The sequence below is a fragment of the Terrapene carolina genome, unplaced genomic scaffold, assembly GCF_002925995.2.
Source record: "Terrapene carolina triunguis isolate 2854851 unplaced genomic scaffold, T_m_triunguis-2.0 Scaffold85, whole genome shotgun sequence".
NCBI lineage: Eukaryota > Metazoa > Chordata > Testudines > Emydidae > Terrapene > Terrapene triunguis.
The window spans coordinates 10,323,483-10,339,392 of NW_020664436.1; the positions used below are offsets into that span (position 1 = coordinate 10,323,483).

Here is a 15,910-nt window from a genome sequence, read left to right on the forward strand (position 1 = left end):
GATGGCCCTCTGTCTTACTGAATTATTAGAAGTTTGATGCCCTGCCCCCACCCCTAAGGGAGCATGCTCTCCTGTTTGAGAACCTCTGCTATTGAACATGGAAGTCAGTGATTTATATATAAATATTAAGTACTGGTGGGCTGAAAATTTAGATATGAGCTTGCAGAGAAACGTGAAGCCAAAAATATCAATGCAATTTTGGTCTATGTGCACTGAAGTGGGAGGCGATATTCCTTCTCCAGAGTACTGTACATAAAATGGTGTTAGAGTCTGATATCAGGAATTTGGAAGGAATTCTAAGAACATCTAAAATGATTAAGGAGGCTGAAGTGATATCTACAAGAAGAAGAGTATAAATGTGAAAGGGACAGAAAGTGTTCAGGGTGGTTGTAATAACTTGGACACAGAAGATGTCAGTTTATTAGCTCACAAACAATGCAATGCTGCAGATAGCCCCATGTCAGCTGTCCCACAAGCAGCTGCATCCCAAGAAAGGGATATTTCCTCTTCATTTATATTTTCAAGCCAGCCCTGTAGAAAAATTGGAGCATATGGAATAGCACAGGATCAGTCTGTGCCCATTTCCATATACCAGCTGCCTTCACTGGGGATGCTAATAATTTTTCCATGAGGACATCATCCTCCAAGAAAAGAGTTAATGGTAGGAACTTCTGGTAATGATACATGACTGCATTAGATCAGCATTATCTTATTTTATCCATGGCTTATGACTAATAGCATATCTGAATAAAGCTATTTGTCTCAGCAAGTAGCCTATTTTACATGTGGGCATTCTGCAAAACCGCAAACCAATCTAATATACAGTAACTTATCCAGGGCTTATCATCAAAATAGCATAACCAGGTAGCACTGCTCAACATCAAATTTTGCTTCTCACTCCCTTAGCATGGAAACAACTGTTGCAATTGAGTTACTGCAAAATTATGACAAGGCGAGGCTTATAATGTTCCTGAACCAGTACCTGGCTAGTCAAGTATGCTCTAGAATTGGTTCCTGAATACCTGATCATTTTGGAAGCCTTGCTGCCACACACACACAGAGAAGGGTGACACCCTGATTACTCTCCTATTCAGTCTCAGGGGCTCTGAAAAACACTCCAGCAATGGGATGTAATGACTTTTTTCTTCTGATTCCTTATTGAAACCTCCAGCATTCCATATCACTACTGCCATTTAATTTATCCTCATCATTAATATGTACAGACGCTCCCCGATTTACGCAAGCGTTCCGTTCTGGAACGTTTTAATACAATTAAATACCCGGTTAGACCAGCTTTGGGTAGATATTGCCTGATTCTTGCATTCCATCTACAAATGCTATAAGCAGACTGGGGGAGCTCCTGAATCGTCTTGTTCTGCCAAGGTAATATGAGAGAGCCCTAAGAACGCCAACAGTGTGCAGTTTGGCTTGCCTTTAGTTGGAGAGGGGCTTGGGAAAGAAATCTGGCAGGTGAACTATCTGATTTAAATGAACATTTGAGACTTTTTTGGTAAAACAGAGTGGGGCCTAGAGGGTCACTTTGTCTTTATGGATTACTGGTGAGGTGGACCAGCCATGATGGTCTGAATTTCCCCCACCCTTCGAGCTGATGTTATAGCTACTAAAAAAAGCTGTTTTCATAGATAGTATATGGAGCAAGTTGTTAGGGGCTCAAAATGAGGTCCCATTAACCAGGCTAAAACTATATTGAGGTCCCAGAAAGGAGGGGGGACCCAGACTGTGAGAGAAACATGAATGAGGCCCTTGAGGAATCTAGCAATTTGTAGGATGAGAAAATATGCTATGACCTTGGACAGGAGAAGGATGTGCTGATACTTCTGCTAATTGTACTCTTAAAGAGCTTAACGAACAGCCCTGAATGCTTAGGGATAGCAGAGAGCTCAGAATAGTACAAATCGGGGATTCTGTGGGAGACAAGTGACACTATGCTGTTCAAATTGGAACCTGCTTCCCTCTGACTGCATAGGTCAGTCTAGTAGAGTCTTTCCTGCTATGCACCAATATATTCTGGACTTCAGCTGAACAGCTTCTTTTGATCATAGTTAATCAGCTAGCATCCACACTGTCAGATACAATGATGCTGGGGTCTGGATATCCGATCTGACCTTCATTTGGGAGATCACGTCGGGTAAAACAGGTAATGTTATTGGGGGCTGAACTGACAGGCTCATTTAGGTCTGAATACCAAAACTGCCCGAGCCAAGATGCGGCTAACATGACCTGCTGAAACCTGTCTGAATTTCCTTAGGACCCGGTGGATGGGCATACATCATCCCTGGAATCCATGAGATGAGAAGAGCATTGGACAAGCACCTTGGGCTCAGATCTCCCCTTTTAACAGAATATTTAGCATTACTTGTACTAATCTGAAGCAAACAAGTTTACTGTTGGTCGGGTATGCCCACCCGTGTAAGATGCTTTGCAGGAGCGAGTCATTGGCAGTCCATTTGTGGTCACCTGTGAAATGCCTGCTGAGCTGCTCTGCTATGACATTCTGTATACCTGGTAGATAAAGACCTAGTGGCGTGATTTGGTAACAAATGCACGTGTTCCAGAGGCAAAATGTTTCTTCACAAAGGTGGGGGATGATCATGCACCTCCCAGTCTGCTGACATAAAACAATGCTATTGTGTTGTTTGTCATTACCTGAACTGTTAGCCCACCTAGCATGTGAAGAAATGCTGTGCATGTTAGACAAATAGCTCTAAGCTCTAGGATGTTTATGTGCAGAAGTCTCTTTGTGAGTCCAGAGTTCTTGGGCTTAAGTGTCCAGGTGAGCTCCCCAATCAAGCATGAAGGAGCCGGTCACCAGCATCTTGGTAGGCAGAGATGGAGAAAAGGGTATATCATGGTGGGGCGTCCTTCCACTAACTTAGTGATGAGAGGACTTCTTGGGTGAACTGCACTCTCGTGTCCATGTGATGTTTGTTGGGAAGATGCACTGATTTCAACCACCCTTGCATGGAGAGTAGGTGAAGTCTGACATGCTGTGTGATGTAATGCCATAAGACCCAGGATTCTGGGGGTACATCTACACAGCAAAAGAAGACCCTTGGCAGTGAGCCTCAGATCCCAGGCCAATTGATTTGGACTCGGTGGGTTTGCCCTGTTGGGTTAAAAATAGCAGTGTAGGCACTGAGCTCTCAATTATGGCATAAAACTTATTGCTGTAAGGTGGACACAGGATGTGTAGTAGAGGAGAAAAACGCTGAAGCCCTTCTGCATTGCAACCTCTGCTTCTTCCTTGGTGACTCTGATGATCTTTGTGGGTTGTAATAATAAGTGGAGGGCATTTGCGTAGAGTAGTTTTGTGACCTGACCTGCTTTCTCCTAGGGGCTGTCATATGGACTCCCAAAGAATGGAGAGTCTCTCTCTGATTTTTAAAGAGAGCTTAGGGCTTCCACAGTTCTTGTGTTGAGCGGTCACAGCCTTCAAATCCAAGGTCCTCAATTGCTCCCTGAACCTCCTTCAGTATTACTGAATATTGTAGCCATGAAGCCCTGCACATGGCAATGGAGGGTAGCCACTGACTGTGCTCTTGTGTAAAACACATCTAATGCCACCTGCAGTGATGGACAAGCTACCAACTGTCCCTCAGGTACAACAGACTTCAATTCCTCCCTATGTTCTTGAGGGAGTTTCTCGATAAATTGTGACACCTTGTTCCATTAAAGTAACCACACTTTGACAGGAGCAGCTAGTAATTTGTAGTGTGCATCTGCAGGCTTGCTAATGGGCAATTTTTCCTGCCAAATAAATTATTTTTTATCTTTGATTTTTTGAGTAATTTTAGGGGGTGATCCTGGAATTTTGGACCTTTCATGCACTCAGGACACTCAGGAACTTGGTGAGTGTGAAAATATTCAAACCTATTGGAAGGGACTTGGGTACCACAGATGCTAGGGTTTGCCATATTTTTTTCCTTGTTCTAAAAGGCCTTTGTTAATGGGCACAGCAGAATGCAGAATGTCCAGTAAATAGTGCAGGAAAAATCATATGACTCCCCAGGAATTTCTAAAATGTGCGCCATGCAATGGCTCAGTGGGAGAGAAGGACTCTATTGTCTGGTCTGATAAGGAAGAGGAGATTGCTGCTGGGATAGGATGCACTTCAGTCTGCACGTATTCTTCCTCACTTTCCTGCTCTTCCTGGAAAACAGTGCAAGTGTGTGCCAGCTACCTCTCTTAAGCTGTTCTATGAAGTTTCATAGGGGAGGGAGATCGGACTCTAATAAGGGGAAGGGTTGACTAGAGGCAGGCTTCCTCACTGGATGCATACCCCAAGTGTCTCACTAGAGCCAATATTGCATACGTTAGGGGTAAGAGGCTGGGGTCGTTGGGGGTGGATGCCAAGGTGAATATTCACCCCGAGATCCCATAGGTCTGCATCTGCAGTGATAGCTCCTAGATTCCCTGTATGTCAAAGAAGGGTCACATGAATCAGAACAAGGTGCGTGGGTAGGAGGTGCCCCCTCTACTGTGCTCTGAAGGGGAGGAAGAAAATGAATACACCTCCTCTAACAGTAGGACTTCCCTATCTGGAGTTCTAGGATGAACTTGAGTCTTCCTCCAGTACTGGAGCTGAAGAGCTTACTGGTACCATAACAACAGTGGTAGTTGGTACTGAGAAACAGGACACCAACAGCTGAGGAGAGGAATGGTGATTCAGGCTGCACTGTGTCCATAAGATTGCTCAGTAATGGACAGAATTTCAGTGCTGAAAAAGTTGATGCTGGGAGCATCTGCACTGCAAAGATCAGCACCAGAGTAATGGGCACTGAGGTCATCGGCACCACATGCACCAATGTCAGTATCGAGAGCAGTAACAGGTGAACTACAAGCTACTTCCTGACACAGTATCATGTGTGCTTGGTGACCACATTTGGTCAGGGTATCAGAGGGACCTGATATGGACTGTGACCTACCCTTTGGCTGAGTATTCTGAGGTGATATATGTCTTGATTTCACTAGGTCCCAGGGAGGGCAACATAGGTCTGTGCTCACTGAGGGAATGATGTTCCTTCCTATCACTTTCAAATCACTGGTGGAGAAGGACTGAGCTGTTTTACTAGCCTAAGTAGATGGAGGTTTAGGTCTCTTCAATGAGCGAGCATGGGCGCTCAAGCTGAGACACAGCTCACTAGAGTACTGATTGAAGATGCTTATTTAAGCCCGGTAGGCCCCTTTTTCTGCAGTTCTGAGGAGGCTCTCAGAGAGCACTCCAGAAGTAGTTTAAGACAGGCCTCTCTCACCTTCTGTGTCCTCTTGGAGAGGGAGCGACAGAATGAGCTTTTATCAGGGCTATGCCTCTCTTCAGGGCACAAAAGGCTTCTTGAGTATTAGCAGAATACCCATCACAGTGGGGACAAATTTTGAGCCCTGGGGACTTTGCTTCAGTCATAGAAGCCAAATCCTAGTACTAGGTAAGTCCCTAATACTAACATAAGCTTTAACTAACATCGTTTTAACTAATTTTAAGATACTAATTTAAATAGTAATTTCCACTCCTGTTATTTTGTTTCTTGTTTTTGTTTTATCTGACAAAGTAAAATATTACCTGAATCCTTTTAATTACTTGTTTTCTACTGATTTAGCATTTTATTACTATTAATATCATTATTACTTTGATGTTTACTATGCAATGCCACCTACCATCCAGTAACTCAGATATTAATTCATTATATATTAATATCTATTAAGGTAATAATTATTGCTTATTATATAAAATAGCCTCCTGTGAGCAACGAAAAATGAAATAATTTTATATTAAGTTAGATGGTGGGTACAAGTAAAGATCTTTCAAGTATTTTTAATGTGTAAATTCTGTTATAATTAAAAACAACATAGTAATTCTACATTATTTGTACTTAGCCTTCCTACCCAAAAAGAGAACTCAATCTTCCATTACAGGAGCAAACATTTCTGTTCTGCAACATGCAATCAGAATATTCATTTAATTAAGAAATCTGATTGAATGAATATTCCCATCAGACCCACTGAAACACTGCCATCAATAGATGACCATTAATGAAATCTCATTCTTAACTTAATAAAAATGATGACTATTTTGTAATGGCTTATCAGAAGATTTTCATATGACATCACAGCTAATAAACTGGAAACATAGTATTTTAGAATTGCAACACTTTTTACAAATATTAATGAATTAAACCTCACAATAGCCATGTGAAATAAGTATTCATACCTTTATTTTACAGCTGGGGAAACTGAACCATAGAAAACAAGAAAAATCACCCACGTTAGTTTCTGGCATAGCTGGGCATCAAAACCTGGTCTCTTGACTTGTAATTGTGCCTTAACTATGAGTGAGGAAATTTTGCACACAAGTGGGAGCACGGTTGATTTATTATATAATGTAGAATACAACATTTTACCTGGACACGATGGACAACATTGTCCTGGATGTATGGTAGGGTTGCCACAGTTAGGTACAGGGCAGGTGATCAAGGCACACATCTCCCGTCCATTGTGACAATAACATTCTCGGCAACCATCATGCCAGCTCTCCTCTTTCTCATGACGCCGCCCATCCATTGACAGGCAAGAGCCTGTTTTAACTGGTGGCATAACAGAATCTGGTATCTCTGCATAAAATGATCAGAAAATACGTGCCCTGGTCAAAGTGTTGCTTAGAAAAAAACAGTGCATACCTTCGTTAGATTTGTTTTTAAAGGGTTTATTTTTTAATTATTATTATTAGCTATTCTGTTTCTTTCTTTCACCCAGACTTAGAAATATGGTCAGCCTCAGGAGCACTTGAAACAAGCCTCTGCATGGTGTACCAAGGTGAAATGATCATGTATGCTGTGGTTAGATGCATCTTCCACAAGAAAGCCAGTAATCACTTCTATCTACTGATAATGCACTGGTCATAATCACATAGAAACTGAATTTTGGTTTGGCATGTCAATGCTGATAAAAACAACTTTGCACATCTCCTTATGACTAGGAGACAATGTGCTCTGCTTGGAATATCTTTCGAGTTGGATTGCAATGGGTTGGTGGTCACTTGCTTGGGATTCCGAGATAGGCATATTGCTGCTCATACAGTAGTGACAGCAAATATAAGATTACCCAAGCAGAGTGAGAGCAATATCAAAGAGCAATGCTCATAAGGTTGAATTAATCCCTGATGTAACTCCATTAATTTAAATGAAGTTACATCATGGATGAGTTTGGTCCATTTCTGCATTCTGAGTTCCTGGGTTGACCCCCTACACGCTCAGCCGCTACCCTCCCATTAGGAGGGAGGTGACCACAAGACCAAAGAGCCACCACTCTCTCTTCCAGTACCTCCAGGGATGAAAAGGGAATATCTTCAGCTTCCCTTCTTTTGATCTATAGCAGGGGTGGCCAAACTGTGGCTCGTGATCCACATGCGCTCTTTTACCATTAAAGTGCGGCTCGCAAGCCGCCTCCGCCCCCCACCCCCTGTTCTCTACCGACCAGACTTGGGGAGGTGGGGGGGGGGGGGAAAATGGAGAGCTCAGGACCTCTGCCCTTCAGTGGGGTGGTGGGGTAGAAGCGTCTGTCCAGCGGGGAGGAGGGTCTCGGGGCTTCAGTCCTGCGGGGTTCACCTGCTGGGGCTCGGGGCTTTATCAGGAGTGGGGCTGAAACCCCAAGCCCCAGCTCCTGGCAGGTGTGCTCTGGGTCTCAAATGTCTGAAGACTGTCATATGCGGCTCGGAGGGCAAGTAAGTTTTGGCCACCCCTGGTCTATAGGAAGATATGATTCCAAAGCACTTTCACAGGAGCTGGAGACTGGGTCCAGCATTCTCCTCAGAGATGGGAGAGAAACGGTTAAGAGAACCCTGGCATTCTTCCTCTACCCTCAAGACTCTAGTCTCCCCAAAGTACCACCTGTCTCCCTCCTCCACTGGACTATGTTGACACTCAGTAAAGTGAGTAACGTAGCATGGAAGCAGGGGAGGCAATGGGGATAAAGAGAATAAAGAGGAAGTGGAGGATTGAGTGATTGAAGAAAACCTTGGAGAGGAGGAAGGAAAAAAAAGGAAGAGGGGCAAAGGAAAGGAGAGATGGCATAAAAGAATGAAAGAAGGATTAACAAACATTAGAGGGGAAAATGGCTGTAGGAAAACACTTCATCTCAACCCTTTTTCTTGATGGAGGAAATGGTATGACAGGCTAAATACTAGAGGGGAAATTAAAAATGAAGGCAGGAAGAAAAGCAATGGCAGAAAACATAAGCAAATTTATTAGCAGAAAATGTAATATAAAATGTTACAATGAATATAATTTCCTATACATTATGTGAATTCATGGTAGTGGATAGTGTGACATGAGAAGTATTTCCATGAATGAGGTATGACCTTACATACTTTACAAGTGATAGACTGAAAAGAAGCCACAAGAGACTTATGACAGGTCATGCTAGTGAATGAAAATATCTCGCATACCATGAATCTGTTTTATATTTATTTGGGTTGTTTTGATTATTACAATATGTGATTTATTTTGAAGAGAGTTAGTAAATGTTGAAAATTGTTTTGTTCCTGGATTGTGCTGACTGGTGGGTGAGACTACGACAGTTTGTGTTGCTTTATTAGTTAGTGGATTGGGTAACTTTTTTTGACCTGGCTCCTGTGGCCAGGATAGACAGGGATGACAGACTTGTTCATGCCCTTCATGAGATTTGATGTTGCAGAAGGATTCAGATTCTGGGTTGGTTGGTTGGTTCTATGGATTTTTAAAAAATAAGTGGTTATGGTTGGAGTTCTGTGACTGGCTTTGGGCTGGGATATCGGTGATCTGACTTGCTTTCAGGTTCTACTGCTGTAACACATGTTTGCATGAGAAATTATTTATGTTAAATAACTTATTTTGGTAATCTCTTGCCTAAGTGATAGCTGCAATTTCTGTGTATTTCTTGTAGCTCGTTTTCAGCGTTTTTTTCAGCTTATAATAAAAGAAAATGGAGAGGTGTGTGAAAAGGAATGCTGGATTTTCTTTTTCTTTTTTTTTTGTAGCAACTGTCCTTTTTTGATAACATCTAGAGCAGTAATTCCCAAACTGTGGTGCATGTACCACTGGCGGTATGTAGGCCACAAACATGGTAAGTAAATTGGTCTGAAGTACATTATTAGAATAAGAATTCACTGTAGCTACACTACTTAAAGTAGTACAGCAAGTAGTTTTGAGATTTAGAAGTCGTATACTAAGTCTTTAAAGTCTGAGATCCACTGATACATAATGTGACAAGGAAGTAAGATATTTCAAAAAAAGGAAATAGTGCATATACCACTTGGTGATACTTTGAAAGATATACTGACACGTGAAGACCTTGGATGTGTATAAGAGTATCCTCCCCAAAGAAATTATTTTGGAAATACCTGTCACCTGATGCAATCTGGTATACTCCAAATGCGAGCTCCAGGTATAAGTCATTTCTAGTGGTGGTGATTTAGCATTCTACTTCAGTCACAGAGTTTAAGGCCAAAAAGTATCACTAGATAACCTAGTTTGGCCTCTTGTACATCACAGGCAATTAACAGCACCCAGCACCAGCACACTAAACCCAACAACCAAAATGAGACCAAAGTATTACAATCCGTAGGAGACTAGACTATTAAGAACCACAGGCAGAGAATAGGAAGGACAAAGGTGCACCAGTATTCCAGGCCCCTGCAATGGGAGGGAAATGATTAAATGAGATATACCCACATAATCCTGCCACATGACCCACACCTGCATGCTACAGAGGAAGGTGAAAAAATCCCAGAGTCACTGCCAATGTGACAGAGGGGAAAATTCCTTCTCGACCTCACATATGACGATCAGTTAGACTCTGAGCATGTGAGCAAGAAACAGCCAACCAAGCACCTGAGAGAGAGAATGCTCAAATGCCACCTCAGAGCCCTGGTCCTCCGCGCCTAATGTCCCATCTTCAGCTGTGGGCATCCCTGAAGCTTCAGAGAAAGGATATAAAAGAAACCCTCCAAGAATACACCGGGGGAGAGGGGGTGTCCCTTCCTGACCCCTGCTGGTGGCCGGATGAAACCTGAAGCATGAGCTTTAGGAACATAAGACATAAACCAGAACCAAGATGGTTGAGCTTTGTCCACTACCATCACAAGCAACCCCATCATACAATTGCACTCATAGGTTTGTCCAGCTTGCTCTTAAAATTAATTAAGTTGTTTGCCCCCCACAACTCCTATTGGGAGCCTGTTCCAGAACCTCACTCCTCTGATGGTTAGAAACCTTCTTCCAATTTCCAGCCTGAATTTGTTCATGGCCAGTTTATATCCATTTGTTCTTGTGCCAACACTGTCCTTTAGCTTGAACATCTCTTCGCCTTTCCTGGCATTTGCCCCCGATGTATTTATAAACAGCAATGATCTCTCCCCTCAGCTTTTATTTTGCTAGACTAAACAAGCCAATCTCTTTTAGTCTCATAAGATAGGCCCTCCATTCCCATGATCATCCTAGAAGCACTTCTGTGCACCTGTTCCAGTTTGAATTCATCTTTCTTGAACATGGGTGATCAGAATTGTACACAATATTCCAAATGAGGTCTTACCAATGCCTTGTACAATGGCATTCATAGTCCTCTCTCTCTACTGGAAATGCCTCAATTGATTCATCCGAGAATCACATTTGCCTGTGGTCATTCACTCTCCTTTGAGCTAGGCTAGCTCTAGTGTACTGACTGTTGCAGTGAAGACAACCCTTCTGAGTGGTCTGTCATATCAAACTCAAATCTATATAACTACTTCTCCTTGTACATTGCTGTATCTCAATAATGACCACTGACAACTCTAGTAAATTCATTTTGAATTACAATATATTTACAATTGGATCCTTGCACATTAAATATTACACATTTTTGTTTGATGTACTGCTGTGCATTTTTATTTTTTTTTGTCAAATTATTAAAAATTTGAGTAACCCCTCCCAAAAATAAAACTTTAAAAATCCCATTGAATCTTGCTGCAAATTTGCTGGCACACCTCCGGGATAACTAACCCCCAGCTCACTATAGCTCACAACTACACCAAAACCTGTTATAATGTCCTATAAATCTAAACCTGTGATATCTGCATCACGCTTTAAAACACACAGTAACTTCTTTATTGTGTTTAAGTCACTTAGCTTCTTTGCAGGTAACAGTACTGAAATTATTACCCCAACATGTTCCCTTCCTCAAACTTACACTTAATTACTCAAATTTACTCTTAAGAAATTAAAGCTTCTTTTGCTTGGAATCCAACAGATCTTTAGATGGGTACACAGCTATATTTACCCTGGCTCTGTGTACAGTTTTGGGACCGCTTTAGTTGAGCAATGTTGTCTGATTAACCCTGCTATCCAGGTATAGTAATTTGCAATATGTATGGAAGCCAGAGGCTTCAACAGGAAGAAAATGGGCACAAATCTAGAGTAATCATAGCAGCAATGGCAGGAGTAATTTGCTGTGTGTAAGGGTAGATTGGAACAAGCTTCCTTTCCCTTGTTATCAACTGCTGAGTTAACTGCTATCTGGCCTTGGAGAGAAAGGCAACAGATTTTGTTGAAGGACACACTATAGGGCTGTCAGTTAGCTTGGGGTGCCTGGGTATTAAATACTACCATAAGACATAGTGTCAGTGACAGTGACACTACATCTGCCAGCATTGAGGCACCAGTAGGCATCCTCCAATATGTGCTTGATTGGGAAAGAATGATTTATTGCACTGGCCTGAAGCACCATCAAACCACTCCTTTGCTGTACCATTCCCTGCCCTCCTTTACAGTAATATATGATTTATATGTACTCAGATAAGAGGACATAATAAAGCAGAAGTATTAAGGCTGACTCCATCATACTGACTGATGCCTTATTCAAACTGCATATTGCATAACATGGATCAGAATAACTGAAGAACCAAATAGGGCATCTTTCTCCCTTCAAATGTCAGTTGTGACATCCTTGCTCTCATCAGCCTTTTGCTGAGATACTCTTTATGTCAATGGCTAATACCTCCATCATTAGTTAGCACCATGTAACAAAGTGGGGCAAATACTTTGTCTACATTTTGCTGATCTTTGTCATGAAATCGCCCTCAGTACTACAGGATCATGTATCACATGTTCTCTGTCTTTGAAAATGGTGAAAATAGACTTCTTTTGCGCACACACAAAACTTTTCTATAGAAATCTTTTCTGGTGACAGGTGGTCATTTAAAATATATTACATACGTTTTTGCATGGTTTTCTCTGAAAAAGGCACATAATAAAAATGAGTGAAATAAGCTCAAGTTTTTCACATCTGTATTTTGTTATTCAATGTCTTGTCTGAAAAAATAGAAAACTAAATAAACAGTATGTTTCTTGTATCTATTTTCCCTAATTAGCTATATTGTTAAAGTGATTTAATTCCAGGAAGATCAATAGCAGCAGTATTCTTTTTAATGAACTCGGCCACTGAAAATGAATATGTATTATTCAACTTTTCTGAGTGAACTATAATCAGACATGAGATGATTATGATCTGCTCATGTAAACTTGTTCCATTAGCAAAGAAAAAAATTCACTAGAGTAGAATTCAATGGTAGTTTTTTGTAAAAAAAAAGAAAGAAAAAAAATGACACTCTTTTCAAAGTTGTGTGATATAAAGAAAAACCAGCAAATGAAACAGACACTCATTACTCAAGTTATAACCTACAGGACAGTCCACTATTTTGTATTTTAGGCCACTTAACTATTTAACAAGATTAGATCTCAGACATGGTAAATAAAAATAGAAAATCTAGAATTTCTAGTTCCAGATTTGTTAAGTTGATTATAGGGTTTTTTTTTTTTTTTTTTTTTTTAAGATAAGTCTCCAAGTATCCTGGAATTCTGTGCCCTAGGAATTTCTCAGAATTGTACTCCAGAATCTAACCTTTTACAAAGAAAAAAAGTTTTAACTCTTATAGTTGTGAAGATAGATTTCCAAATGGGAACTAAGTTTAAACTGATGAATTGTCTACATGAGTATGCAAGCTGTCAAACAGTAGCTCTAAAAGACTCCTGATTATCTCAATGAGGTGTTGACTCAGACCTAATGACATCATCTTAAATAATAATAATCAACACTGTTACTCTTTCATTGCCCATCATTTTGGCTTAAAACATTCAGCTACATTAATGTGTTTATCTATAATTTTAGCTGCACTAGCAGATACAGGAATAGGAACTAGTGGTGCTGCTGGTTGCTGTCAAAGGTTGCTAGGATTGGGAAAGAAGAAATCAAGTCCTCCCCTCTGGCAAAAGCTGCAACTGCCTCTTGGTGCTCTAAAACCAAAGTGCTTTCCGTGCCTACCTTAGAGCCAAAAACCAAACGGTCTCTTACACAGCTGCCAAAATCTACATCTTCCCCAATACAATGTTTACAGTACAAAGTTGCATTACAAATAAAAATCATGGGCACATTAAACATCTAGGAGCAGCATGACAACGGAATTTAACATAAGAATTAAATAGCACAAGAAATACTTTATTGATTGTTATCATTCATTTTCCACAGTGAATGCAAAATAAAACTCTGTTATTAAATGTACTTGAAGTAGCCACAGGTATTTTAGTCTGCTGCACTGGAGTGCTGAATAATTTAAGCCTAGTTTGCTACAGAGAATGCAGGGATCTTAGTCTTCCAAGAAACATGGAATTGGTTAGGTTTTAAAAAAAAAGGGAAAATAGATAAGCAGTTTAGAATTCATCTTTTCAAAAACTTGTCTACCGTAAGGTGATATGCACTGTTATACAGTGCTTGCTGCCTACAGTAACGTTACATTACCATGTAAGGATGTTACAAAGGGCAACAGTGGTTAATCCACATGCTACATGGCATTAGTACAAGGCCTACAGACCACTCAAGAATTATTGCCTGCCTCACTAAAGGTTGCCTATTAAAAGGGGACATGTTGGACAGAGTTACACCGGTCTCAAGCCCTATTCTACATTGGCACAGAGATAGGCTGAGTGTCCTTCTAGATGTTTGCCAACCCGAATTTCTATGACTCTACTGCATCTGAAAATTATAAGGGTCAAAAAAACTTGACATACACAGACATGTTTGTATTAGAAAATGTAGCTGAACAAGTATACATGAACATATACAGTGGTGTAACTGTACCTCCTTGTTTAAGCAATCTTTGGTTAACCAAAAGACCTGATTAACAAAAGAATGGTTTTACTGTGTCTCACCAGATTGTGCAGGTATCTGGAATGCCTGAGATCATAGTTCCTCTAAAGCTAGCTGGCCAACTACCTCCAAGTTTCATTTAAAATCCTGTTTATCTGAAGATTTCCGATGTCCCCAAGTCCTTTAAATAAATGAGATTGTGCTCAGGACTGGTATAGTACAAGCTATACTTTTACAGCTGAAGGAATGGCCTGGATGGACATGGGAAATTTAATTGCACAAAGTAGCCTTTATTTAAGTGCTAAAACACAGTTTAAACCTATTTAGATATGTAACTCTTGCAACTGTTACAATGTTAAGAGAATTAATATAAAAGTAAATTTTGTGCACATGTAAATCCCAAAGTAAAAATTGCTGTGTGACTAACACTCATACTTCAGGGTTGTGTGAATGCAGGCTGAGCAAAAGCTAACAATTGATGAAAAGTACAACTATTTAAAACAGTTCGTTAGAGCAGCATGCGTACATGCATATACTCATGTGTAGAGCGAGATGCTGGGAGAAAAGTACAGACTGTAGGACTTTTACATTTTTACTGTTGACATTTATTTATTATTTATTTATTATTTATTTATTAATAAACACTGATATAGACCCAGCATGTGCTGGCCCTCAAGAAAGAAGATCACATGGCCGCCACAGCCTGTTCACAGGTTGAGCCCCAGAATGACATTGAGCATTGTAGTCTGGGCAGAAGTGCATGCTGGGAAAGGGGACAGAGCTGTAGAAAAGCCCCAGTAATACAGATCAGGAAAGAGGCAAAATTGGCAGTGGTTTTCACTACGGAGGGAGCTTGTATAGTGGTAGAGAGTCCAGGAGATGGAAGCCCTGGAAGAAAATTTCAGACAGGCCTAAGAGGAGGGATAAGAGGCAAGAACAGAAGGGTAAGCAAGCCACAGCTGACAAAGAAGCTATGCATAAAGCTAAGTAAATTACCCAGATGAGGTAAGAAAACTGAGGCAGTGGCCGTATGTGGCAACAGAAAATTAAGCCATAGGTTTGGATGGTGCTTTGGAAATTTGAAAAGTACATGGTCCCCGCTCAAAGAACCTAAATTAGCCAAACATATGACAAAATATAAAGACAGATAAAAAGTATAGGGAAATGAAGGACAATGATTAAAACAAACTAAAATAATCTGAGTCCTATTATTCTATATACATATTCACAGTGAGTGAATAATTTATATTCTAATATATTTAAACAGCATTTGAGATATGACAAGAATGGTAGAGTAGAAATAGGTTTTGAAGAGAGATTGGAAAGCATGAGGATGCTGGGTGCAAAAGAAGAGGGATGTTGTTCCAGCTATAGAGAAATCAGTGGGGAAAAAAGCCATAATGGTGAGAGTAGTAAGAGGTGAAAAGTAGAGTAATGAGGTGTGAAGAGTGGCAGAGACCAGGAGGAAAGTTTTAGAGTCACAGGAGATGAGATGTAGGCAGGGGCAGAGCTCTTGCAGAGCCTCAACAGTGAGAGTCAGGCATTTCACCATGCCAACCCCAGCTCATTTCCTTTCACCAACTTCCTGTCTCTTTCTGCATAAAACAAACTCCTCAGCCTCATTTTTAAGGAGTGAGAAATGGTTACCATTTTAGCTGCTGAACACTGAATATATTAAAGATGGGAAAGAAAGAAGTTATAGCAGTCGAAGCAGTATAAGAACATGGTCTTGACTGTGGAGAAG

The 15,910-nt window shown here is 40.8% G+C and overlaps 1 protein-coding gene across 4 annotated transcripts in view; it reads right to left on the bottom strand.

Moving 5' to 3' along the window:
• The window catches only part of CRIM1 (cysteine rich transmembrane BMP regulator 1), a 287,081-nt gene that overhangs the window by 27,527 nt on the left and 243,644 nt on the right, over window positions 1-15,910 (bottom strand). For 3 of the 4 annotated variants that reach the window (XM_024209732.3, XM_024209734.3, XM_026649628.2), the window contains one exon: window positions 6,417-6,626. The exons of the other annotated variant lie outside the window; for it this stretch is intronic. In XM_024209732.3, coding sequence (XP_024065500.2) covers window positions 6,417-6,626 — 210 coding nt within the window. The remainder of the gene's footprint in view (window positions 1-6,416; window positions 6,627-15,910) is intronic. 4 annotated transcript variants of the gene reach the window in all.